Source organism: Passer montanus, unplaced genomic scaffold, assembly GCF_014805655.1.
Source record: "Passer montanus isolate IOZ18808 unplaced genomic scaffold, ASM1480565v1 scaffold18, whole genome shotgun sequence".
Classification (NCBI taxonomy): domain Eukaryota; kingdom Metazoa; phylum Chordata; class Aves; order Passeriformes; family Passeridae; genus Passer; species Passer montanus.
The window spans coordinates 7,188,111-7,205,459 of record NW_024365381.1 but is presented as its reverse complement, the minus strand read 5'-3'; the positions used below and the strand labels follow the sequence as shown (position 1 = coordinate 7,205,459).

General features: G+C 36.1%; 1 protein-coding gene across 1 annotated transcript in view; it reads right to left on the bottom strand.

Moving 5' to 3' along the window:
* The window catches only part of PALS1 (protein associated with LIN7 1, MAGUK family member), a 56,065-nt gene that overhangs the window by 18,831 nt on the left and 19,885 nt on the right, over window positions 1-17,349 (bottom strand). Inside the window, exons 2-3 of the mRNA XM_039704729.1 lie at window positions 8,817-9,330; window positions 1,925-2,133 (exon numbers count right to left, since the gene is read on the bottom strand). Of these exons, the coding sequence (XP_039560663.1) occupies window positions 1,925-2,133; window positions 8,817-9,183 (576 nt within the window). The 5' untranslated portion in view covers window positions 9,184-9,330. The remainder of the gene's footprint in view (window positions 1-1,924; window positions 2,134-8,816; window positions 9,331-17,349) is intronic.

Here is a 17,349-nt window from a genome sequence, read left to right as displayed (position 1 = left end):
TTGCAAAATACAAGTCACTTAACTACACAAGAAGCTGAGTCACTGAGAAACTAGATTACATCTGAAGATGGGAACAGACATTTGTAATATATTGAGTTTTCAGGAATTTCAAGGCTGGACAAGACAGGGATGGGAGATCAAGAGTCAAAATAAGTGCAGTGATTTGTCTTTTATGTAATAGTCTTGTGGATAATGATCAAATTCTGTTGGTTAAAAAATTTTGGATAAATGAAATACTTTCCTTTTGCTTAACCTTTTCCTGACTGGTAAGAGACACAAAACTGGCTTTGCACCACCTGCTGATTTTAGGATTTATCATATCACCTGAAAAGAATGTTGGGAAGGTAAAGAGTAGTGAGAAATGGGGAGAAACATCAGAGTTTGGAAAGAGACCTAGAGTTTTCCTAGGCATATTTTCTTCTTGGAAACTTGTATTAAGTAGCAAATAGAAGGTCATCATATTAATGAAGAGAAAGAATCAGCTTTCTTAAGGGTTACATCTGTAACACCTTGCATTATATAAGAAGGTTCAAAAATTCTGTCTTGCATTTGAATGAAATCCTAAACTAGGCCTATGTAAAGTGGATGACTGGGGGAGCAGCTTACAAACAGAAGGTAACTGAAAAGGCTCCTTCAGACTCACAGACACAGTGAAGAAGCCCAGTGAGGAGTCTGAAGCAGGCTACAGACAGATGAATAAGCAAGCCAGAGGGAAGCTTACATGTACTGCAAACATATGATTACAGTGGGTTGATTAGAAATTTTCACAGATTCACAGGATATTCTGAAGTACTTCCACCTGCTTTTGGCACAATCTTACTGACAAACCTAAACAAGAAAAACCTAAGCTGAAGTTTAATCAGCACCTGCACCTTTAGATTGTATTTAAATGATGTTCCTCATGAGTCAGTAATTTCTTCTGCAAAAGAACTTCAAGCTTGCTACAATGCTGCTGGGCTTACAAGATTAAAGTCTAGTAAAAAAAAGGAGAGTGGAAAAAGCTGTTGAAAAAAAATACTTCAGGGAGAAAGAAAACCAGATCCTAAACCAAACAAACTAAACAACCCAAAAATCCCACCAACACACACCAACGTGCTGCCACACAGAAATACTCCAACCCACGTACCTGAGTCAGTTTGGTTTGCTGGGTGCTAAATGCTGGAGCCTTTATCCAGCCCCTGGATCTGGCTTTGCTGAACACTACAGTGCTAGGCTTGCACTGATGCTGGTATTCAAGCTACCTAGGTCAAAGCTAACAAAACTTATATAGGTTTAAGACACAGCCACCCTTCACTACTATATATACTTGCACCAGACCATGGAAAATTGTGACAAAAGCTACTGAGTGACCCTTTAAAATATTTTAACAATTTCTAAAAAAATGCATCAGATCCTACAAAAGAGCTGTCATCTGTCAGACCAAAAGAAGTTTAATCATAGCAATAATTAAAGCATTGAAATTAAGTATTAAGGGATCTGTTGCTCACTTTAAAGCAGAAGGCTTGTTTCCAGTATGCTTGCTATTGTCAGAGACAACTCCCAGTCTAAGAACCATGGCTCAACTTAGAGCCAATCTCTCAACTCACAATAAGAGAGAACTGTAACTCAGTTCCTGAATGCTTGAAATAAAGAATACCAACGGAAAGGGAGTTAGATTATCACAACCACTCCCTTTCCCTATGTTTAAACATAGTACCTTCTCTGTTACATATCTATCCATGCTAAAGAGGGAGTTCCTACCCCCAAAATATTTTTCTGGTTACTGTTTGCTGTATCTGGTTTTTCCAGATTTCCAATCAGTGACTATTATAACCTCTTTCATATTCAACATTCAGTCACTCAGACAAGCTTGACAAGTATGCATTTCAACAGTAGCTATGATTATAGGTTTCATGTATGTCACAAGGATGCATTCTGTACATACCTCTTGTGCTAGTTCTTGTGCATTGGAGCTGAGAGGATATGGAGGGCTGGCTTTGTTCATGTGGACTGTAACAGCGTTGTGGATCTTAAATGCATTCTGAAAATCGCTATTTTGAACAAGCTGTAAAATGAGTGAGATATCCTCTTGACTCTGAGGGTCTACCAAAACGTGCTGGATATGCCTAAGAGAATTTAACAGTTCTTCCACTTCTAGGTAAGAAATAACAAAATACAAGTAAGATATGAGTTAACAAGAATGATAACTAATATTTATATTAAGAGTTATACAAGTTTTTTTTTACTGTTCAGTTTTTAAACCAGCAGTGATATATGCAAGTTTATTAGTTATCCGTTATTCCAACTTTTTTGAAGCAGAATGTAACTGAATTAAAAGAGTAAAAAAAGAAAAAGAAAAGGCCCCAAGTCAGTAAGAGTAGTAAGACTTTATTGCTAAGCTCATCTTGATGCCCCAAATATTCACTGATACTTTGGTTTACCTTTCTGTGTGTACCTATCATATATGGTAGAAATCTATGTATCTCAACTATATATTGCTCATAGAATGAATGTAAGATAAGTAAACCACATCCAACTTAATAAACATAAAATTATGCTCAGTCTTAGCACATTAAAATAAAAAGGATGAAAAAATATCATCTGCGAACATCTATGAGTTTTGAAAAGTATCTACAGCAAAAGAAAGTCCACATCTTTTACCTACATGAATATGAGTTCTGCTTGGGCAGTAAAATATTTGAACATTTTAATAACCAGTTTCTGTATGTTTGCAGAATACTACACATGTACTACATTCTGGAGTTTCAAGAAGTGATCCGATGCTTTACAAGTGCTTTTCAAGGACTTTTATATTATTTTAAGCCAAATCAAATTTCTGCTAAATAAGTCACTTCTCACAATTAAGTACTTCAGAAACCACCTAAAACAAGGAATATGAATCAAAACCAGGTAAGAAATTCTGAAGCAGACAAGAAAAGAAAAGCATGTTTTGAACCTTAAATAACACACATGTTTTCACACATTGTCTGAAAAAAAAATCTGTTCAGCCACAAGCAGCTGGTCAGCTAACATTTTAATATATTCAAGTAAGCTAGAACTTTTGAACCCTGGTGTTTAAAGAAAATGAACAGTAAAGAAAATCCCAAATTTTAAAACTGTCAGTTGATACTGATAACAAAATACCAGCTTTGAGAGTAATTTTAAAGTTTTAGCAGCCTTTGTTTATTTATTATGAGCTAATAAAATCAGGAACACTATCAGGACATCAGCTAAATTGCATTTTTAACATGAAAAATCACAGTAGATAGTGATCACTAACATGACCAGTACACTGAACACAAGCCTAGACTCAAAATTTTTGGCACAACATAAAAAATAGTTGATAAATGGGCACATGAAAACCATAAAGCATAATAAAATATGCATTTCCAAGAAGTTGAATTGTTTTAATTTTGGGCAAACCATATCTACACACAAGCTGTCAAATCTGAGTTTTCAAGTTAAGTCTTCTGTATTATAAAAGGAAACAAACAAGCCAGGGCTGCTACTCTTGTACTTTACTGTCTGCAAGACAATAAAAAAAAACAGTAATAAAACCCCTCCAAAATCATTTCACACATGCTCCAAATATCCTACCCACCAAAGGTCAAGGACTTCTTCCTGTAACCACCAAGGGAACAAAGGGCAGTAGGACAAAAGCTGCACAGAAAGCTTGGATACTGGATGTGCAGGATATTCCACTGCTGATATCCAGTACAGCTCACAACGCTAATTATGGTAGCCAATGTCTCACTAGGAAACTGTATACACAATATACTGCTTATCACACTGGGAGAAACGCCATTTGGAGAGAAGGCTAAAGAACACTCCACAGGTGAGAATATTTGCTAAATAGGACATTGTCAGCTGGCAAAATTCTCATTTAATGGAGAATGCACAGTACTGAAGTATATCTTCAACTCAACTGCCTAAGTCTAAGGAAGTGCACTATTTTCAAGCATAAAGAAAAAAAAAGGTATGTGAAACAGATGTTATTGTATAGCTCCTGACACCTGCTTGGTTAAAAAACGTACTAACTCCAAGTGCTATTTGTTACGGTTATTGGATTCAAAAAGCAGTGAGATACTAGAAAAGAAAATTGCTTCTTTTATGTCTTCCTAATTATTTTACTCCATTATTCCTGAACTCTTTCCTATATATCTGAAAATTCAAATTCATACACATATACACACACACACACAATTCTAATACATGTTGCATGTAAGATATGAGTCCATACAGGAAGACAGACATCTTACTCTGTATCTACAACAAAGACATCCTGTTCCTAGATGTCTTTGCATATTCTCTTTTTAGCCCTTTGCTAGTTCCTTCTGTGCTGCCCTTTCTTACATACTACCACAGTACTCTCTTCCCTGCCTAATTCCCTGCTACACTGAGGCTTCATCTGCTGGATACCAAAGCTTTATACCAAGTGATTTGCCCCCACCACGAAACAGCAAACAAATACCCACCTCAACACAATTATAAAACAGAAATAATGCTCCAAAGGAGTGAAATGAAGTATTCCTCAAAAGGTAACACTCCATTTTCTAGTCACTTGTTTAATAAAAAAACCACACATAAAACCACACACAAATCTGGCTTTATGCATGCCTAATTCTCTCTAGACTCCTGCTTCTGAAGACTATCATAGGTGAGATTACGATGCAGGGTTTGGTTTTCCTTTTTTTTTTCATTTCAGTCTTTTTAAAGTAACAATACAAAAACCACCAGGTAACAATACAAAAACCACCAGGTAACAAAAGACTCCAGATATTTCCTATAAAAAGGGTTGTCTTGAAGAAAAATAAGTTCAGTAAGACTAACATCTGCATTTACTCACATAAAAGTCAGGGTTCTTTTGCAGAAAAAGTCCATTTTTTAATTGCAGATCAATTAGCAATCAAATACTGGATTTTGTCAAGTCTTCTTTTGCATGAAGTGCTGCAGCCTTTTTCCATTGGACTATGAAATGGCTGGAATGTGACTGAGCACTGTGAGATATACACATTAATCAAAAGACTGCCAGGGCAAAAGTATGCAACTGCAGGGGAGGATGTGCAGTCACAGCTTAACATGTTAGATTAGAAAACTAAGAAAATAAAATAGATGGTTTTTATCACCTTAAACAAAAAGTTAACAAGAGCAAACTTAAGAAGATAGGTTTTATTATATCTCAGCACCAATGTCTTTGTTCCCAAACTTTTCTATAGAGTAATCTGTGTGCTGGTACTAGTACTGTAATGCTTCAAATATAATTTAAATCACATAGCTAGGAAAAGTGATTTTGGATAAAACAGTATTTCAGAAAGTTTATTTATAATATATTTATAAGTAAGTTTTGGCCAAGGTATAAAAGCAAAAAATAGGTAGCTTAAAAAAAATAATTATCACTGTAGCCAGAAAAGGCTTACTTCAGAAAGGCTTACTTCCATGAAATGTCAGTTACTCAATTAACTAAAATTAGCTGAATGAACCGTAGGAAGCCAAAGAAGTCTGCATTTTATGGAAGCATATTGCTGTGAAAAAGCCAATAAAAACTTATATGCACATGTGCTAGGGGCAGAGACTATTATTTCCATTTAAACAGCTGTCTAAATCATATACTGTTTTGATAGTAAACATGCCCTTTAGCATTCTTTTGGTTAAGTCTCTTGTTTTATTTTTATATATAAATTCCAACTTCTTTAATCTAGTCTGTTTTCTTTTATGATGATAAAAACATTAAAGAATTGGCAAGGATCTGCCAAACTAGACACTGGCACTCACAAAACATTTTCCAAACTATAAATACAGACACCTAGGTCAATATTGTTACTTATAAGATGTATCTTCAGGAGAAGCTCTACAGATTAACACATACACACACAAAAGCAAAATTAAAATCAGTGTTTTGAAAAATATCAAAGAAGGATAGTTGAACATCTCTGTCATTCAGTAGCAGCTGTCCAGTTTTATTTGGGGTTTTCCTAATTAATCTCAGAGATTTGTGAATGTGACTAAGCCCCTTAAGTTGGACAGTAAAAGTGGAAAGAGGGAAGAACCAGATGCTGTGTTAAAAATGTTATAAAGATTAACCCAGAAACTGGAAAAAGGACACACTTAAGAGCAGAAGAAAATTTTGAAGGCAGAAGCCCTTCACTGAATTTAAATTTTAACTCTGTTTTTGACAACACTAATGACTGAATACAAATTCTTTAGGGACGATATAGGTTAAAAAACCAGTGTATTTTATTTAGAACTATTTTTTCCTATGTTTGCAACAATTCAACATCATAGCTGTGTATAATCAAAAGCACTACTCTTAATCACAGAATCACATAGTGGGTAAGGTTGGAAGGGACCACAGTGGGTCATCTGGTCCAATCTCTCTGCTCAAACAGGTCATCCTAAAGCACACTGCACAGGATTGCATCCAAACAGGTCCTGAGTATCTCCAGTGAGGGAGGCTCCACAGCCTCTCTGAACAATTTGTTCCAGTGCTTGATCACCTGCACAGTTCTTCCTCATGTTCAGGTGAAACTTCCTGCCATCCGTTTTTGCCCATTGCCTCTTGTCCTCTTGCTTGGCACCACCAAGAAGAGCCTGACTCCATCCTCTGACCCCCTCCCTTCAGATGCTCACAGACACTGCTGAGGTCCCCTCTCAGTCACCTCTTCTTGAGGCTGAACAGGCCCAGCTCCCTCAGCCTTTCTCCAGAAGAGCTGCTCTCTTGTTGTACTTCACTGGACCTGCTCCAGTAGCTCCCTGTCTCTCCTATCCTGAGGAGCCCAGAACTGGACACACGCTCCAGGTCAGGGCTGAGCAGAGGGGCAGGATCCCCTCCCTTGACCTGCTGCCAATGCTCTTCCTAAGGCAGGGTCTCATTTGCCTTGGCCACAAGGGCACTGCTGGCTCATGGAATGCTGAACTATAAATCCTCTCTTCTTAAATCTTAAGTTTACTGATCCAAATTACAAGACCCAAATTTCGATTACAGAAGTGGACCAAGTCTCCCAGTAAGTTTTTTCTTCAAGATGAACCTCATACCATGTATTATTTCCTAATTTATCACTTTCCACAGACACACACCTCCATAATCTTCTTGTCCATGATGTCTGGCATTTCTCTTCTTACACCCAGTATTCAAAGAATCCTAGCTTCCATTCAATACCAATTTCCCATCTTCTATTCTTGCTGAGCCAAAACTAATTTCCTCCTTCCAGCTTTTCACAAATGCTTGGACAATCGCTCAGCTTCTCCCACAGCTAGTACCTTTCTGAACTCCCCACTGTGAGATTTCAAAACCTGCCCTTCATCACCACAGTAATTTCTTCCACTGTTATTTCTCCTGTTCAAACAGCTTCAGTCTACACCAGCTCCTAGCTAGTTCTCAAGTATGTCAAACTGATGTATGTTACTCACTTCTCAACCCTGCCAGCTTCCATGGGTAGCTGCTTTTTGCCCATTGCTTTGCACCAATCCTCCCTCCATGATCTCAGCACCTCCAGCATGAAACCTAGCCCCAGCTTTCTAATTCCAAGTCACACTTTCCTCCCTTCTCTAGCTTCAATTTCCAATTCCTTCAGCAGTCTTCACAGCTTTTGGCCACCATGGCTAAACAACTCCCAACTGACATCCATTTTTGTATCTTCTGATTTTTGTTCTGTATCTTCTGATTTGTGTTCCCTCTAAGGAGAGAATTTTACAATCAAATACCTAACATGTCATAAAGTGAACTACGGAATCTGCCTCTCTCAAAGAGATCTCTCAGCTGACAAGCCCTGCACTAAAAAAGGTACACCCTCCTTGTTTGTAACTGACCCTGCTCTCCACAGGAGGCTGAACAGGATGACTTCCTGATGACCCTTTCAATCTAAATTTTCCTAAAGAGGGATTTGTACAATAAGGATTACCAGAGGTTATAGAACAGAGACATGTCTTTAGCAGAATTGCTGGTCAGGCACACAAATACTAGAGGTGAAGTAAAAAAGAAGAAATTAGCAATTTCATAGCTATTTTTCACTCTGCATTCTCAACTACCAGCCAACAGGAAAGAAAAAAAAAAAATCAAGGAATTTTGGTGCAACCCAGAAAAAAAGGCTGCCTTTTTAAAGCATTCTGGATCTCTGAACAGGTATGGATTTTGAAAACTGAATGGGACTTCCACGGATTCCCAGTGCATCTTTTTCACTCCAATGACATACATTTTATTTAAAATACTTATGTTTGAGGAAGAAAGTTTCTAACCTTTCTCTAAACAACCATAATTAAAACAATTACAACTATGAAATGAAATATTTCAGCATCCATTTTCTTTAAAAATTATTAACATTACATTTTCATCAATGCCTAAGCAGATTTTCATAATCAACACCAACACTTTAAGAGATGTACTGGTGCAACATTTTTATCAGCTGGTAATGCAAGACAGAATGGGAAAAATGCACTAGCATGTTTCTCCCTGAAGTGTCAACAACCTTTTATTTTAAATGACAATCTGTGTTTATTCATTCCTTATTCTGGTCTACAGTTCATCAAACACCATAAAATTGGGTATTACTTACATGGTTTTCCCCAGTCTTAAGAAGATAGAGACATTAACTTAATTAATTATCATCCACAAGGTATTTAACTGTTCCCCAAATGGATCAGTTTTGAAAAGTCACTTGCTAAGGCACATAGCCTGAAGTTTGGCTAAATAAAAATACCCCAAACCACAACAAATCTGAAGGACAAGAAGACTTTAAATTTGTTTATGAAAAATTAGCTAAGTTAGGTTTCCAGTGGCCTAAAAGAGCATTACTATCAAACAAATCTTTACTCCATTGGCCCACTCACTGCATTTTACCTACCTAGTGTTTTCACAGTGTAATGAGGACTCTCCAAAACAATCCCTTCTTCTGTGTCAAATATTGGATTATCTATTCCAGTTTTAGGAGGAATTTGTGCTAGTTTCTTTAGCCTCATGGAAGCAGTAAGGTCCAGTTCTTGTTTCCTTCCCTCTTCTTCTCGTCTGCGCCTCATGTCCTCCTGCTGCTGGCGGATTCGCTCCAGTTGAGCACTGCGCCGCATGGGCATCATCCTGGAGCCCAAGTCCCCAGGGCAATCAACAGCCATTTCTCTGTGCTTCTGAGGCTCCTCAGGAGACACAAGATCCACATTTTTTGCTTCATTGTCAGAGTCTTCTGTGATATGTCCATTCATATGAGAAGTTGTCATGATTATTTGTAATTATGCTTATGCTCTTCAAACCAAAATGCTGCTATTAGGCCAGTTTGTGTTACGATATTGTGTAAAATCCATTATAGATTCAAAAATATTTCCCTTCCATCACAAGACACTTGAAGAGGCATCCAGGAGGAAAATCTAATGACAGATATTTAAAAAAAAAAAAAGAAATTAGTGAGTAATTCAACAAATAAGAAAACACCTAAGGTTCCCAGGCATCAGAACAATGGAACTTTGCATCCAAATTTACATAGTGGTTCTTCCCCTACTAAGAACTACAGAATCCTCACAAATCTGTTTCACATATTTCGGTAGACTTCAAATGCCAATGTCAGAAAAGGAGCACTGTTCAATAATGAACAGCATCAAAATAATGTCAAAATCTCTTTTATTCCCAAATTAAAACTGTGGTGATTCTGTACTTAACACAATTGCAAATAAGCAGTTTTCAGAGAGTTCTCACTCAAATTTTAATTTGTACTTTCATTCTTAAAAATTCCAGCACAAACCATCAAAATAATGTCAAAATCTCTTTTATTCCCAAGTGAAAACCGTGGTGATTCTGTACTTACAAACAGTTTTTAGAGATTTCTCACTCAAGTTTTAATTTGTACTTTCATTTTTAAAAATTCCAACACAAATCATGCTTACAATCCTGCAGACACTAAATATGAAAAACTTGTTATAAACAACATGTTCCTAAGCAGCTGAGTATGCTGAACACAAGCAAAGATATATGCATTTATTGTTTATAAATTGAGGCATTTTATGTAAACATTGCTTCCTGGATTCAGAGAAGGCAGATCTGACAGAGTTAATCCAAAAGATACTATCTAAAGCAGACAGGAGCTGCACTTACACAATTACAAGTACAGATAAAGTCCTAGGATAAGGGTTTGGACAATTCTGTTCAGCAGCTACTCTTAATACTTCCCATAGGTATGCATTAAAGCAGGAAGGATTAAATACAAGAGTTAAAATCCTTGTGTGGGAGTACAGACATACAGATTTGACAGAGAATAATAATTAATCTCCACAGTCAACTATGACATTCCACTACACTACACAGTAGTAGTGTGTAGTTGTACTACTACCATAATCTAGTTTCTTATTCCTGATGGTTCAGGCTAAAGAGCGTAGGTGTCCTGATAAATATAAACACTCATCTCTTACATATAATACATGTAAGTGTGTGTTTTATACCACACTGCCTTTGTGTCAGTGATCCTTATCCACAATCTGTCCAATTAAAAGGTCATCAAATTAACAAACATTTGCATACCATATCATCAATATACTTAATTTTTCAAGTTACACTTTATCACTTTTTTTTAATTTACTGAAAGGAAATAATATGAAATATCTCTAAGTTTTATTACACACTGGAAGAACCAAGACAGAAAAAAAACCCTAAAAACCAAAACCCAAAATCACCTACATTCTTATACCAAATGTTTGTGTTTGGAGGAGGATGAGAAGGATGTTTATGCTGTAATTAAGTTGAAAATTAAATATCTATAATTCTGTTTGGGAGGAGAAGCAATAGAAACTCCTACACAAGTTTTTGCCAGCTTGCAATTCTAAAAATGTAGAGCTTTTCATTTCCATGAGGAGTAGCACACAGCATACAGCAACAACAAAATTATTTCCCTTACTTGTTTAATCTCTAGCCCCTGCTATTAAAATAGTTATTACTAAAATCTTTCCGATAAGAAAATTAAATTAAAGCATTTCTGTGGTAGTACAAATTCTTTTTGTGCCCTTATAAGACACTTAATTGCACTCCACTGCTCAACATCCAATAATCAGCATTCACACATTCAGAAAAAAAACTAGGGAAAAAAAGCTGATCAAAACCTGCATGGTACTGGGGCTAGCACTGCAAGTACCCCACAATTACTCAGTGCCTGTAAATCCTTCAGTTAGTGCCCAACTTAGAACAGCTTTTCAAAGAATAAAGCAACATAAAATTAGCATTTAGACAGGGTTATATAAAACACCACTTTAAGAAAAAGTTCTGTGAAATTCAGAGAAAGGTGGATAAAAATTTAGCAAAATGATCCTCAGGAAGCTGCACTTCCCCTTCTGAAAAGGCAAATTCTCTGTACAGAAATACCAATCCCCAAAAAGGAAGCCTCATTAGGAACAATAAAATTGCAAAGACCACTATTTCAACTGTGGACTGAAGATAATACAAATTCTTTTAAATTCAAATTGTATTTGCCATAGCTTGTCTGAACACTGAAACTTTTCAAAGCTACATTCATCTCTTTTCAACTCTGACAAGCTGAAAGAAAACTCACATTCCTGAGTCTACAGAGTACAACCAACAGGTGTTGAAACAATGAATAAGGTGCTGGAGGGATGAATAATATCTATTTAATCAGCTCTAAAAAAGAAAAACAGGGTGTGAGGACGCATAAGAAGTAAAACACAATTTTATACTCAATCGTGTGTAAGCTAAGTGATGTCACACTCTCTAGTGAATCTTAATCAGAAAGAATTATCAGAAAATTGAGTTGATGGCCAAGGCTTAAAAGCTGGTCAAGAATATTTACAGTGGGATTAGCTACATATCCTCCATCAAATTTCAAGTGCCAGCTACAAAAATGGCCCACCAAAAACTCATATCTGTATATAGAGTGAGGAGATTTAAAATCTCTTTAGTTCAATAATGTGATTAAAGACAAGAGAAAAATATGGTCTGGAGTAACAGGCAACCTTAGTAACACTGCTCACATTTTCAGTACAAACCGCGTGCAAGACACAAAGGACATATAAATTCTTTGAACAAGGTACCAAGACATTTAAGTCACCTGTGATAATAGCTGCCTACTTTCAGTATTCAAGATCCGAGTCAATCAAATTAAAAAAACCACGAAAGCTACAGAAAATCAGAGCTCTCTTGCAGTCACACTTTAACAACAACATTCAGAAAACCACAGTGACAATTTAAGAATTTTGGCATTTTATATACAAATTATTTCTGGTATCCCAAAAAGCTAGATACTTCTAAAACCAGCACTAAACAGTACAGCAAAAAAATAATGCTCAGACTATACAAAAGATGATACAAAATATCATACTATCAGGCAACCTAAAATTTGACCTTATGGAAACATCAAACCAAATACACAAAAGCTGACCCCAGATATAACGAGCTGGTAATCCATAAAAGCATAAGCATGCTGCAAATCTGGAATGCTGAACAACTTCCTTTAATCAAAGAACTTCTGATAATGGGTGACCCCTTCCAAACCTAAGCTCCTCTCCTTGTTGTCTCAGGTCTGCATCAGACAGCACAAATCCTCATCTCCAACTGTTTTGGAAAAATGCTACTGCCCAACTGCAATAAATTAAATAATCATGTAAGGAAAGAAAAAACCCAGATCACCTCTCAAGTCCCTCTCCACAATGGTCCTAAGGATGCAAAATGTAAAATATTACATTGATAAAACCTTTAAGTTGGTTCTCAAATTAAGGTGTGGCATAGCTGAAATTGAACAATAAGATTCAGCTTAAGGGAGGTATTAGGAACAGAAAACTTTATTTTAACCAATATGCATGGCATCAAAAGTCATAAGATGAATAAATTCAGAAACTGTTCTGTTGGTTTTTCTTTCTGAAGGTTCCTTTTGCAATTTTAAAAGTTCTGTGACAGCAACAATAATGGAAGTCTGTTGTCTGCAAATTGTGGATTAGCCAATAAAACAGATTTTCAGTGCAAGAGAAGCTTATTTTACCAAATTAATATTTAGTTCTATGGAGAAAAATTTGCAAACTTACTCAATAACAATATTTTTTACTACTTCATATGTACAATCCATATAATAACATTTGTAACTAAGATCATTCCTTTCCACTTCAGAACTTGGTAGTAGCAGTTCCTATACTTTCTAGATATGTACAAGAGTCTGTTACACAGCTTGATTGCTCAAAGTTTGATAGGGTTAAATCATGGCTTTGAACATCTTGCTTTGAACTGCTGATATCTAACTGGGGAATCTCGGTGTTTCCACATGACATGTAGAGCTTTTCAAAATAAACCAGATTTATGACTCCCTCAGTCCAACTTCGTATCACAAGTCTTACCAACACAGTCCTGGAGAGTGTATGTGAAAGTCTCTTCTTCACAGATTACTTTTATTTTTGGCCTCCACAGGAAGACTTGTAAAAACTGATAATGTTATGAAAGCTGTTAAAAAACTGCACTTCATTCACTCTGAACACCAGTGGGCATCATATAAAATTCTGACTGGGATGTAATTATGAGCAGCAAACAAACCATATCTCTGATGCAAGTTCATAACAGCAAAATTAAAGAAAAAGCACAAGTACTGTCTTAGTAACTATACTAACTATTCTCAAAAATACTGTATTTTACAAGCCACCGTTCTTCATTCTTCACAATGTCAGGCTCCTATCATCTTTTTAAACATCCTACATACACTAAACAAAGCACAGACCCCAAAAGCTCTGTAAAACAATCAACATAAATAAATGCAATAATCTTGGTGTGCAAGGCAGATGCTAGAATAAAATATATACTAACAGAGACTGAAATAGAAGTGCTCTAAGGTGGTTTAAATTTTCACTTGCTTCCTGGGGACTCTGGCTGGTGTGCATAGCAATCCTAATTGCTTTAACAACTAAATTCTGTACAGTAAAATTAAATTTGTTTTGCTTCAGTGACTTCCAAAGAGCAAAAATTACATTTTCTGGAGGCTGAGGTTGTGTGTTACATTTCAGCAGTGTTTAAAATTCTTTCATTGCTAGAAGTATGATTAGACCTGATAGTTTCCTTTTTAAAATTCATTAAAGCTGCAAATTCTGAACGACTGCAAGGAAGTTCAGTGCTTACCACCAGTGAAATTTCATTAGTTTTGGCACAGATTAGAGTATAAAAGCCCAACCTACATTTGTAATTTTAATATAAACACAAGAAATAGATATTAAACATTAGCACAGTGCAAGGATTTATCATCAGCTTAAAGCCATATACTACAACAGACATGGTGTATTAAAATACTAATTAAAAACAACTGGAAGATGAATTCTAGGTTGCTGAAGTGGATTAGAAATTAGCTTAAAATCACATACAAGATGTTTCCTGATACCTGAACTACTAATAAAATACGATCATAAAACTGCTACAGATCTCTGCCATGTATTATTAATGGCTCACATAAAAGTGTGTCTTCTGTACTTCAGATTCTAGGCAAGGAAAACCTAAGCCATAAAAATCACAAAGTACCAAAGTAAAACACTTCAATAATTCTACAAATGGAAGCTCAGTGTAGGAAAATAAAAAATAATTCCCAGCTTTCCTTGCATCATCTGCTATGCAGCATTTTTTCTTCAATGGGATTTCAGTGAATCTGCAAGATTAGGAAACTTGCAAAGTAATTACATAAAGAAAAGCACAACACAAATCATGTTGCACAGCATAAAAATGACTACCATACTTGATGATAGTTAAAGATTAGAGTTTATGACAGAAAATACTTCACAGATGTTTCCAATGGCTCTTAACAGTACCTGAAATAACTGATATGGCCTGGAATGGGATGATGTTTTGCAAAAATAAGTAAAAGTTAGAAAATTTATGGCAACTTGATCTCTCTTGTCTTTAGTTTACCAAAAAAAAAATCTGTAATGAAAAAAGAATCTTTACACTAGCTTTGTAACAAGTTCAAGAAAATTACTTTCTGGCATGGTTTGTTTTTTCAGTCTAATACTATTATTTAAACTATTCTTTCCTATAACTAGATATTCTAGCACAGACTCTAGTATTGGAAGCAAACTCTTCCTTTAATATCCAGCTGACACTTGTTTTAATAATGTCAAAACAGAGTTCATTATAACACCTGTCAAGCAGAGTAACTCAGTACAACATGTGAATTTTAAAGGGCTCTCAGACATGCCAAGAGGTTTCAGCATTCCATGCTCACTTAAACGTGCAAGATATGTGAATCAACAGCAAAAAGGGCTAAACCCTCAGACTGATCATTATTTTCACTGTTAGCAGTTTCTAAGTTACATTTGTACCAGGACAGAAGCAATGTTAATTTGCAGCATCAAAGCACAGAGAAATTGAAATGAAACTGAAAATTGATGAAACTGAAAATTTAGATGCTAAGGTTAGATTCCAGTTTTATAAACAGTATAAACAAACTGCTCAGCCTGCAAACCTGGGACATTATAAGCACATTTTTATATCACATTGGTATTACAGCTAAGAACTGTAGCCTATTTAAGACATCAGATTTTATTAGACTTGTTTATCTGTTAATGCGATGTCACCAATCAAAAAAGTCACAGCTCAAGAATGGGCCTACACTATCAACTTCAAAAGACACAAGGCGACTCCCTACAAGACAGATATGGACTAAGTGTTTTCCATGAAAAACAGGCACCGACAGGAGATGTACAAAATGTCAATCAGCAGCCACCTCACTCAGACCTCCTTTCAGCAACAGCACCTTTGCAGTAAAATACATGCAAGATACCTCTGCAGCAGTTGTATGAAGAGGAAGGAACAATTAAGGCTTATTTAAATTCCTGCCCATCTCACTGTGAAAGCCAAATGCTGCGTGTTCTATCAGCAGCAGCCTGTCTTGGTTAGCATAGCAACAGTGAGCTCCTTTAATCAGCTAAAATTGATAGCACAGGTCAAGCCATACACGTGATAGCACAGAATCACTCCACATGAAGCTTTTTTTCTACTGCATTTATCAACATTTTTTCTTTTCAGTTACACTAACAAAGTGCTTCCTAAGTTGACTGAGATTTGAAACAATTGTTGAAAACACTAAGAATAAACATAAACCACAATTCCCTCTGTTTTAAATTGACACTACTACTTACACATCATTAATTTCTGCTTTTTAGATCAAATGAAAAATGGATAGGAAGGAGAATAAAGTTACAGCTGGGGTGAGAGGGAATGACAACAGAAACAAACTAGAGTCAGTTTAAAGAAGCTTATTGCTAAAAGTCACAGCTAGACAAAAAAAATTAAAATACTTGTGGAGGTCAGTTAAGCAATTCTGTAACATAGTATTTATGTTCTACGTTCTGTTCATATTTTGTATCCTCTATAAAGTTTCAACACAGTTGTGCTGACAAGTCCTAAACAGCGGTGAGGAGCACAGCAGAGGGCAGTCTCTGCAGCACTTAATGAAAACCTGAAAAAAACCCAAAGCTGTTTCAAAAGAGGGCTCACAGAAACATCCAACACCACAGGCCATTAAATGGTCTGCCGCCCACATCACCTCAAAACAGCACACAGATACACCACCCCAGCATCCCACCATGGCTTAGATTAATAGGCTACAACTATGCATACATTTGAATACTCAGTTCTAATCAGATCTTTAGCACCAACAATCCCTGTGACAAAACCCGTTTATTTTCTATATAGATATGAGTGGATAACATAGATGCCTACAAGATGCAGTGAAAATACAACATAATAGTATGAGGAAAAAGGAGTTATCTTAATTTACTAGTTTTTTAAATGTTTAGAAACCTTCAAGCATAACAAATGAAGAGTAAAGAAATTCCTAGAATTCCTGGGATTGTTAACAGACCTCACAGGACAGCCAGAAGCATGCTAACAAGACAGTAATTTCTTATCACCCATTCACAGCTAGGACTTCAGCTTTCATTGTCTTAAAAGTAAATATGCCTGTCCTCACTTTAAACGGTGGTTATAGTCCCTGTGAAGTTAAAAACACTGCTGCTATGTTAGTTCTCTAATAAGATTCCTCCAACCCCCTTGAAACTGTGTCCTTGTTGGCTCAGGCTCTTGCATTCTGGTCTCATTTTAACCCCCATGTTTTTTAGCATGTTATTTTTAATGCTTGCCACTGCTTCACTATGTAAAACATAGTAATAATAGCAAACGTTCATGGGTACTAGTATGTATATGACACTGTCACTTCAAAGAGGTGACTGAACCAAAGCTAAATTAATTAATCCCAAATTAAATTGAAGTTACAATGTTCCACAATTTGCACCTCATCTGCTGTTTAAATCCATACAAAATGGCATTAGTTTAGTATTCCACAGCAAGTTATTCTTAAACCACATTTACAATACTCTGAAGGAAGACTAACTTCTTCTTTACTTATTTTAATACTCCAATATCTGCCA